Source organism: Hipposideros armiger, unplaced genomic scaffold (assembly GCF_001890085.2).
Source record: "Hipposideros armiger isolate ML-2016 unplaced genomic scaffold, ASM189008v1 scaffold_341, whole genome shotgun sequence".
NCBI classification, from domain to species: Eukaryota; Metazoa; Chordata; class Mammalia; order Chiroptera; family Hipposideridae; genus Hipposideros; species Hipposideros armiger.
This window is the reverse complement of record NW_017731691.1, coordinates 1395360-1406401: the sequence shown is the minus strand read 5'-3', so window position 1 is coordinate 1406401 and position 11042 is coordinate 1395360. Positions and strand designations below refer to the sequence as shown.

General features: G+C 36.0%; 1 protein-coding gene across 4 annotated transcripts in view; it reads right to left on the bottom strand.

Moving 5' to 3' along the window:
* Positions 1-11042, bottom strand: part of PHF6 (PHD finger protein 6) — a 53197-nt gene continuing 42155 nt past the window's right edge. For 2 of the 4 annotated variants that reach the window (XM_019661237.1, XM_019661238.1), the window contains exons 10-11: positions 7260-7389; positions 3819-6939 (exon numbers count right to left, since the gene is read on the bottom strand). In XM_019661237.1, coding sequence (XP_019516782.1) covers positions 7260-7389 — 130 coding nt within the window. In that variant the 3' untranslated portion in view covers positions 3819-6939. Of the gene's footprint in view, positions 227-3817; positions 6940-7259; positions 7390-11042 lie in introns of those variants that run through there. The other 2 variants (XM_019661240.1, XM_019661241.1) reach the window with 2 other exon arrangements.

Sequence of the window (11042 nt, the reverse complement as noted above, 5' to 3'; positions counted from 1 at the left end):
GTGGAAAGTTCAAATGGTTTTATTTTGTTTTCACATAACTGACCAGTTGTTAGACACAGTCACAATTTGGGAAGTAAGAACCATGACGATAGATAAAGGTCATAGGAATTCTTCAACAAAACAGTACGCGACCCCTTCAAGTGCACTAAACTGAGTCACATATGACCCTGGACACGCAGAGAAGTATATCCATCTGGCAACCATGAACAGCTGAGTAATCTGTTACCTTTCAGAAAGCAGAAGGGAAATTATTCACCAACTATCACTGCTAATAATAAATACAAAAAAAAAACATTTGACTTAACCTTTTCACACATGGATTATAGTGTCCAGTTTCTCAAAGATAATTCATATTCCACTTTGAGATATAGTCTATATGGTCTTTAACAAAATCAAAACCCCATAGAATTTTCCATGAGCATGTCTGATTTTTTTTAAAGGTACCATACCTCTTTTCATCAAAAAGCACTCATTTGGAGTAGGGCAGCAGGAAAGCTAGATCCCTACAGATGGACTTCTAAATTGGTTCAAATATTTTGGATGGAGATTTTAATCAACAATTTAAATGCAAATACCCTTTATAGCTCCACTTCTGGAAATTTCGCCTAGGAAATTACTTGCATAAGAACATGAAGGTGTATGGCAGACTAGATAGAACAATTCCAGTTCATCCATACGCTGCGATACCATGGAGCTGCTAAATAGAATGTGAGAAATCTAGTTGTACGGGACACCTTGTAGCGCTGTTAAAGTGAGAAAGACAAGGAGCAGGACTGGAGGTACAGACTGATCCTATTCATGCTAAAAAAAGGGGGGGGCTTAAGTTATAGTACACAAGCATTTAGAATATATACATCAAATACTGGCAGTAGGCTTGTGAAGAAGGGGGAGACTCTCACAGTTTGCTTTACATCTTTGTGTATTTTAATTTTGTACAGTGAACACGTTACTTTTTAAAAATTGAGGTAAAATTCAGATAACATAAAATTCACCCTTTTAAAGTGTATAATTTGTGGATTTTAATATATTCAAAATTGTATAACTGCCATCACTAATTTCAGACGTTTTTATCTCCCCCAAAAGAAACCCCATACCTGTTAACAGTCACTTCTCATCCTCTTTCTGCAGCCCACTGGCAACCACTAATCTGCATTCTGTCACCGTGGACTTGCCTCTTTCGGACATTTCACATAAATGGAATCATACAATTATGGGACCCTTTGTGCCTAGCTTCTTAGTGTAATGTTTCCAAGATTCACCCATGTTGTAGCATGTGTCAGTACTTCATTTCATTTTACGGCTATATATGAGTGTTATAAATTTTTAAACAACCTATAAATAGCTCTGATTTTAAAAAAGACTCATAAATAGAAAAACCTTACACGCTTTTGTACAAATCACTTTATAAACACTCAACAGTTCTAAATCTAGTGTCCACATTAAACTAAAATTTATTTCTATCTCCCTGTTCCTAACACTCCTTTGAATATATCTACTCTCTCAGGTCCCATTTTAAAGGTTGCCCCTTCAAACAGTATTTTTGCTTTCACGTGGCTTTTTATTAGACTACTCTCATTCCCATAGCAGACCTAGTTAGCTCTTTGCCCTGCTGCATCTTCCCTATCTCCCTGCCACTGCCCCTACCTCCAATATAAAAACACACTTCTAGCCACAGAGAGGTACAGACAAAGGTATGATATGGATGTTTATGGATCTCCTATCTTTTGACAAAGACCCAGGTCTGACTGACTTCAGTACACTGGCCATATCAGAACATGTCTGCTACAGTGTAACACTTTAAAATGCTATCAGGGCCGGCCGAGTGGCGCGTTGGTTAAACACTGGCTTGGGACGCCAGAGGGCCCCGGTTCGGATTCCACATATGAGGGCCAGTGACACTGCCCTCCACAGCTAAGATGCTGAACAACAGCTCAACCTGGAGCTGGGCTGCCGTGAGTCGCTGGCGATGGCGTAGGCTGCAGCCCCTGTGGGAGTGGGTTGCCATGGGCTACCGTGTGTAGCCAGCAGCCAGCGTGAGTGGCCAGCAGCCGCCGTGAGCGGCCGTCCAGAAGCCAGCGACTGATCTGCCTCGCCCGGGAAGAGCGCAATGATGGTGCCAACTTGGGCCAGTGAAGCAACGTCCTCCACAGCTAAGACTGAAGAACAAAAGGACAGCAGCTTGTCTGTTCCCCTCCCCCAATTCCCCAATAAAATACTTAAAAATAAATAAAATGCTATCATTGACTTTCTTAATACCGTATTTCCCCATGTATATGACACTCCCATGTATAAGACGGACCTTAATTTTGGGGCCCGAAATCTGAAAAAAAAATGTATTACATAGTTACTGAACTCAAGTTTTATTCATCATAAAATTCATACAACTCCTCATCACTGTCAAATGCAAGTAAAAAAGAAATCTACAACCACTGTATAAGATGCACCCAGTACAGTGTCAGATGGTTGTTGGACTTATCATGGCGATTACTTCTGTAGGTATAAATGTTGAATAACTGTGATGTACACCTGAAACATAATATTGTATGTTAGCTGTATTTTAATAAAAATCTTTAAAAAAAAAAAGACGCACCCAGTTTTTAGACCCCAAATTTTTCGAAAAAGGGTGCGTCTTATACATGGGGAAATACAGTAACTGGTATTTTATATTGGGTTGTTGGGAAAGTCATGACGTATGTTTTTCTATGTTTTTTGTTGCAAAAATGCGTCATGACTTTTCCAACAATCGTTTTCATTTCCTGAATCAAAATTTAGAATAAATTTTTGCCTTCTATCCTTAATGTAGTTATCTCATTATCTAAACATGGCAACATTATGGAACATTGGTTGATATATATAAAGCAGTACTGTGTTCCCATAAGTGAAGACTCTGATACATTCATATTACAGGGATTGGGGTTTTTCCCTTTAAAAAAATGGCCTGGCCATTTGCTGGCCATAGAATTTTCCTAGGAAATTCTACCAGGTTTATGCTTTGCCATGACCTCAACAAATTGCTGATAACTGCAGCTGGAAAAACAAAACAAACAAAGAAAAATGCCAGCTATCAATAGTTTAATTAGCTAAAGAAAACCACATAACGCCCTTCTCCATATTTTTATAGTGGTAATTAAAATGGAACGAAGTAATGGATCTTACACACACACACACACACACACACTACTAGGTAATATGCACAGTAAAGCACACCATCCTATAGTTCCAGCTTATCACAACCTGTTGCTTGATTTTGTTTTCCTCTTGAGTAGGAAGGCAGGTTCAAAATTGTGTGTATGGAATGAGCATATTCCACTAGCTAAAACTCTTATTTCTGCCCTGGATATGACCACTTCAGTTTATGAGCACCGTGCTAGAATTAAGCTGTTCATGGTAAAGGGAGTAAATTTAAATGTATAAGGTGGAATCCCTTTCTGACAAAGGTGTTGATCCTGTACCCTTGTGACCAATCAGATAAACTGTACTAGGAGTTTCGAGTTATTTTCAAAATCACCTTTTAACTAGGTTCCAGGGGAAGTGATTGAGGCCATCGGTATCTGAATCATGTAACAGTAAGAGAACCAAGATGTAAGGCAGTTCTATTGTACTCGAAAGATTGCTGTTTCTCTCCATGATAAAACCTTTTATGTTGTGAAACTTTGAATTAAACTCAAATTCACATTCTCTCTTTCATATTTGTTTAACAAGTTATTAAACAAACTAGGCATTTCACCTTGAAAAATGCAAGACTAAAAGGAACACAATGCTACTGCTGTTATAAATAAGCTTCATTACACCCTTTCACAAAAGACATACATACAACATGAAAGTCATAACTCATTTATTGAATGAATAGTATATGCAAGAATACCAATAAAAGGAAACTAATACTACAAACTACAATTTTGAAAATAAAGCCAATATAACAGGAACAAAATATACATAACATGAGAGGAATGTTTGATTTTGACTCATAATGCATTCCTTATCTTTACAATTAACCTAAATGTCTGTTAGAACAAAACTGTATACCTTGGTCAAACTTTAGTGCTTTTTAAAAAAGCAACAACATTCTAGAACACTTTTCTTTTGCTTTGAGATATGTAAGATTCACACATTTGTTCAAGTACATAGATTCTGATTCAACAGTAGATCTACATATCTTGTTAGTCTCTTAATATCTTGAGTAGCATGTACTCCTGAGTAAGTACTATCTGAAATTCTAAAATTGCTGATTTTTGAAATAAAATGCCTTTCAGTTGTGGGTTTTTAATAAATTGAGATGAAAGTAAAATTCAGCTCCCACCCCCCTTTCCCCCAGGAACAAAGAGCTCTTATTAAAGTATAGAAACTCAAATCTATCTTTCTACTCTAAAGAACATTTCTTACTAACATTTCTGGTAAGGCAATAAATGCTCCAGAATAATCTTCAATATACGCTTGCAATGATTACACTGTTTAATATCAATAACAAAAACAAAACAAAAAGGAAAAAAAGGAAAAAAAGAAAAGATGCTTCAAAATTTCAAGCTAAAATATGCGTAAAAGACAGTCATGGCAGTATTTTTTGAAATGATGTAAATATTATATACTTATCAAATAATGTCATGCTTATTAAAACTACAGTTAAGGACTTAAGAGATGAACAGTAAATACACTGCTGAGGTCCATTTTTCTAAATATTCATACCACAATGTAATTACTACCCAGAAGATGATGACGCTACTTGGGAACATAAGTACTGTACAATTTTTACATTGTAAGGCACTTTTACTCAGCATATGACGAAAACATGATTAGAAAATCAAAATACCGGAGGTTTACAACCAATGGTGATTTTTCATGTGACTTTAATTTACATTTCAATTTTTAATGAAAGACTATTTAGCCAATCACACCACAGTGAGAAAAATAGGTAGCCAGCCACTTACCTAGCCAACCAAAAGGTAAAGTGCTATTCTGGTTGCTAGTGGCAGAGAAAGGGTTGAAGAAACCCATAGAAAATCATACACTTTATTACATGACAAATCCATCAACTGACAGCTAAAGTACTTGAAGTCCATTATGTGATTATTGACTGGCCATTATTACCCTTGGCACCTTCCATTTTTCCTAAAAACATCATTACAGTAGTTGTCCAAAAATGAAGGTGCTCTATAGTTCCATGGGTAAATTGATGGCACATAATGTAAAAATGATCTAGACACAGTGATTCAAAGATTTGAAAGAACGGGTTTCAGACTGTTGTAAGGAAATAAAGTACAGATCCTTTGGGAAAAGTCACATAGCTTGGTAAACAAACATCTAGATCTGTCGTTGCACTTCAAGTCACGGTGAACTTTGAAAATTCTTTACATACACACAAAGAAACCCAATGGCATATTTAGAGCAAGAAGAGAAAAACATATAGGGAGGGCAACCCACTACTAAAGCTAGTTTCCTTCTAAAAATAATAAAAGATGGTTAAAATAAAGCAATCATCGAGTCCCTTGATTTAAGTACATGTGTGGATACACACTTGACAAATGCGACTTTAAGGGACTAGCAGTTAAAAAAATCAGTCATTAAGCACAGTGTAATTTTCCACCTGTTACATTTTTAAAATGCTTTTCCATAAGCTGAATATCTTGATGTACAGTCAAGGTAACATGATTATTTCTTGTTTGCTAATTTTCTTTAATTGAATCAATGAATAATTCAAAAACCAGAATCCCTACCCTTGATAAATGAGGTGCTATGGTAATATTAGGCAGACCACAACTAACGTTTTTTGGTTTTGCCATAAAGAAATATATAAATGTGCTTCAGCAGGTAAGTGGAAGAAAATATCACTAGCTAGAAATGCCAGTGTAAAAATCCTTTCTAAAAAGCTGGGTTCTTAGGCTTTGAGAAACAATTCTGATGATCAATAAGACAGCGAGCCCTACCACAGGAAACGTAGGGCACAAAAGCCTATTTACTAGATACGCAAAGCACTGAATGAAAACATTAAAAATATTAAATAAAGTTTCTAAAATAGTGGTCACAAAATTAAAAAATAAATACTGTTTTATGCGAAGACTGTTTTTTTCTCCTAGAGCACATGAGACCTCCTTACATACTTTGGGCCAATATATGAAGTGTCCCACACAACACGGAGCTTCAGAGGAACGGGTTTCAGAACGGTGGCTAAAGTCCTTAGTGAGTGGTAACCCTTTACACCTATTTGCTGTTGCCAAATGTTAGTTTAAACTTGAAAGGATCCAATGATTTTGCTAGAAGTTCTTTGTATGACATGAAAACAGAAGAGGTTTACTGTCAAGAGAGTTTTGGCATAAGCACTGGAGCTCATAGCTTATAATCCATCAGTTGCCCGAGTCCATGCTTGTCAGTCAGAACAACTTTAACAGGAACCAAGTGAAAAGCTTTAGCACACTTCTTGGAAGAGATTTTTAGCATCTGCTGTCAAAGCCAAGGGAAAAATAAAGTTCTCTTCATTTCTAGCCTCCATTACTTGAGTGTGAAAAAAAAATTCACAAATTCCCATGTGTTGCCACCAGAGGCGTGTTTGCACTGTTCAGTGAAATTTGCTTATACTTTCCCTTGAATATGAATCCACTGAACAAACCTTTAGACACTCTAAACAGCAGAACTTTGTTCAGTCCAGAAATATAGCTTACTTCATTTCAATGTCTGCTTTAACTGTTGACACTACACACAGGGTTAATAGTGTTTCAATTGCTTCCCAGAAACTGCGAACTACAGCTACGTAATATCAACATGTCAAACTCTGCCATCTAGTGAAGAAGCCTCTTAAAACAAGACGTTTTAGGCAGTTCAATGAAGGATCTAAGAGTTGGGCAGTAAAAAGTTACAAACCCTTTTGGATTTTAGAAAACAGTGAAAAAAGAATAGTAGTTATGGATGTCTTATTCATTCCCAGTTTTCTAACTCTGTCCCATGAACCTGTTTAAAAGATGATAAAAAAATTTAAAATACGATGCTTGAGGGGAACATAATAAATATAATGTTATTGAGGAGCAAGAATATCTTACTGATATGACATTAGAACTACATTTAATGATAAAATGGATAGCTTTTTTTTTACTGTTACAAAATTAGCTAGTTTAAAAAACTATGCAAGCCTACACAATCCTCAGCATTTTAGTAACATGCTTAACTAAACATAATAGCATTAAAATCATACTGTACACCATTACTTCAACATGTTTTTATCAGTATATATTGTATTCTGACAACAGATCCAATATAATTAACTTTCATACCTAGTTTCCATTAAGTTGCTGCTGAGTTAGTTGTTGCTGATCAATTTCTAATTTTCCCCGGCTTTTACTCTCTCGTTCCTCATCTTCTTCATCTCTCTCATCATTTCCACTATGATTTTTACAATATAGTCTACAATGATGAAAGATAAAAATCTCAAAATGTTTTGTCACTGTTGATGAGCATATGTGGATGAGGTTGTGCCCATTTAAAATATGGGTTTCCTCATCCACACTTAAAAACACTCCACAATTAGTTAGTCAATTTCTATCTAAAAGATAGGAAAGCACTCTATTAATGAGATATTAGAAGTTCATCTGAAATGAAACGTCTGGTATAGGATGAAAGTTACCACATACGCCCAAATATAAAGCAATTCCTCATTTTGCCCAATGAAATTTTTTAAAAAGTTTTTGGCCAACTTGAAAATATCAATATTCAGGTATACGGATGAAATAATCCAATTCTGTAATGTTTCATATACATAACCTAAAAAAATTTCAGCAAATTATATTCTATATATTTTTCTGCTTTCTGCTCAGATTTCATAAGACAATTTTATTCAAACTCTTCAAATGCCTTTTCATCGTTAGTGTCCTGGTCTTCATTAGAATACCTTTGTGAGTCACCTAACAGATTTCCAGGAAATGCATTTGGCTATGTCTCTCAATCTGGTTCCTCTGACTTTTTTTCCCCACAACACTGACTTTTAGGAAGAGTTAGATCAGATACCTTGTCAGCTATACCACATTCTGGATTTGTCTAATTGTGGTACTGTTTTATTTGCTTCTCCCTCAGCCCATATTTCTTATACACTGGAAATAAGGTCTAAGGGCTTGGTTAGCTTTAGGCTCAACTTTTTTTTGTTAGCCTAGGATACTTTGTAGGTGATCCTGCATACTTCAGGAGGCATATAATTTCAGAATGCCCCACTTTAGTGATGCTGGTTGATCATTTGGTTAATTTGGTGGTGAAGGCCAGATTTCTCCATTATAAAGGTAGGTCTTCTCCTTTAAAGTTAGCAAATAATCTCTGGAGTGATACTTTGACATCATGTAGTTCCAACAGCATTTAATTTGGGTATATACACTGTATACTTGAAATTCATTGTTTGCAATGCAGGTGATTTTGGACAAGGGTTTAGGCCACTTTAATGTATACACACAAATATATTTTTTATAGTTTACCACCCCCACCGTAATCAAAGGGTGGGCTGATCTGAGCTGAGTTCTGGTCAATTAAAGTCATGCGCTAAATAATGACGTTTCAGTCAATGATGGACTGCATATACAATAATGGTCCAATAAGATTATAACGGAGCTGAAAAATTCCTATCACCAAATGATGTCATAGCTGTCATAATTTCATAATGCAACACATTACTCACGTGTTCGTGGTGATGCTGTGTAAGCAAACGTGCGCTGCCAGTCATGTAAAAGTACAGCACACACAACTATGTGCACTACATAACACTTGATAATAAAACTGTTACTGGTTTCTGTATTTACTATACTATGCTTTTTATCATTACTTGAGAGTCTACTGTTCCTACTTATAAAAAACGTATGCTGTTAAGCAGCATGCCATGTTACCCTGGCATCAGCCTCATCCATCTCATGTTTACTGTGTCTCTTGGTTGCATCATTTTCTCTTGACCTTGATTTAATCTCATGTTGTTTTGTAGAGTAACACGTTGTGCAGGCTTGGAGCCTAGGAGCAATAGGCCACACCATACGGCCTAGGTGTGTGGTAGGCCGTACCACCTAGGTTTGTGTAAGTGCACTCTGATGTTCGCACAATGACGAAATCGCCTAAAGATGCATTTTCAGAATGCATTCCCATCGTTAGGGTGTGTCTGACCATATACACAAGGTGACAAAACAATTCTTAAAAAATGTTCAGTGGATGCCCTATTGTGGTCAGCAATGGATAAAAGATGATCACGTAGGAATTAATCTACCACAAATTATCTAAAATGAGATTTAATGTGAGACATTTCCAACGTGAGTAGAATAAAAGGCATGGGTGAGGTTAGGAGGCAACAATAACAACGGACTTCCGACCTAGTTTTGCTCATTACTCTTTTACTCTCAAAATATTTACAATAATTTCCAAAGAACTATGGAGAATTTGTACTCTTCAAATGTTTCACATCAGGAATCATGTTTTTCTTTTTAATCATGAGTTCAAATATCAAGAGTGAGACTCCTATATAGTACAGCTCTGAAGTATCTTCCCAAAAATATAACCTGGATCTAACTAAGCCTTTGAACCAACTTATAGTTTATGGGACATATGGAGGGTTAGCGAAATGAGGTAAATGGCCTTATGAAAAAGCAAACAGATAAATCTAGAATGTGGGACTTTTACAGGACCACTTATTGTGGTTCTTTAACATGTAGAGGGAAAAGGTGGGGTGGAGTGGGGATTACTTTGTATTAAGAGGTTAAGAGACATATCCATCAAATGCAATGTAGGGACCCTGTATGTATTGACATTTGAACAAATCAAGTCTAAAAAGACATTTTCAAGACAGTACAGTAAAAGTGTATTGAATATGAGATGATACGAAGAACTTCTTGTTAATTTTAAAAAGTATGATAATGGCATAGTGATTAGGTAAGGAACAAACATATTTTTAAGAGATGTATATTGAAGTATGTGGCGATAAAGTGACAAGAAATCTGGTATTCTGCTTCAACATACCTCAGAACAGCGGTTCTCAACCTTCCTAATGCCGCAACCCCTTAATACAGTAGTTCCTCATGTTGTGGTGACCCCAACCATAAAATTATTTTCGTTGCTACTCTATAACTGTAATTTTGCTCCTGTTATGAATCATAATGTAAATATCTTTTTGTTTTCCGATGGTCTTAGGCGACCCCTGTGAAAGGGTCGTTCGACCTCTAAAGGGGTCGCGACCCACAGGTTGAAAACCACTGCCTCAGAAAGAAAACAGATGAAAGAGCTGTGGCAATAACCTGGTGCCTGCTGAGAAGGGGAGCCGTTATACTATTCTATTTTTGTATACTTTTGAACAGTTTTATAATAGAGTTTTAACTATAAGGATAAGCCCTTAGTTATTAGAACAAATTGTAATCTTTTTATGAAATTATTTTTCACTCAAGGACTATTCCCCATAGGCCCATTATGTATCCTTCACCGGTCTAGACACCAAGGCCACAGGGGTCGGCTGGCAAAACAGCAAGATCACTGCTATCACAGAACTCACTTTTTATGGTGGGAGACTGATATTTTTAAAAAAAACATATTTAAATAGTTTGAAAATATCATAAAGACAATAAAACAATTTAAAAAAATCATGATATAATCTTCCCTTGCCCTTTTAATATGAATATATTCAGGATCCAGAAAGGCCTGGTAAAGAAGGAAAGCCACATGTAGGAGAAAGGCACTTCATTCAGAAATATTCCTCCCTGAATTTCTTCCTATTGGTCCATTCTTCTATCCCAAAACTACTTGCATATGGACTATCATTTGAACTCAATGGTCTCTATGATAAAATAATCTGAAATCCACATTATAAGTTTTAGAAACAAATTTCAATGTGAAAAAATAAAAAGAGCAATTCAATTAATCATGGGTGCCAGTGTAAATATTTTTGTTTAGAGATGGTCACTGAAACATGGTTTTCCAATAGTTAAAAAGTAAAAACCACTTAAATGTCTAAAAAATAGAATTCAACTGAGATACCCATGCAATGGAATACTACACAACCATTAAAATGATGATGTAAAACTTTAATGTCACAGAAAAAAAATGTC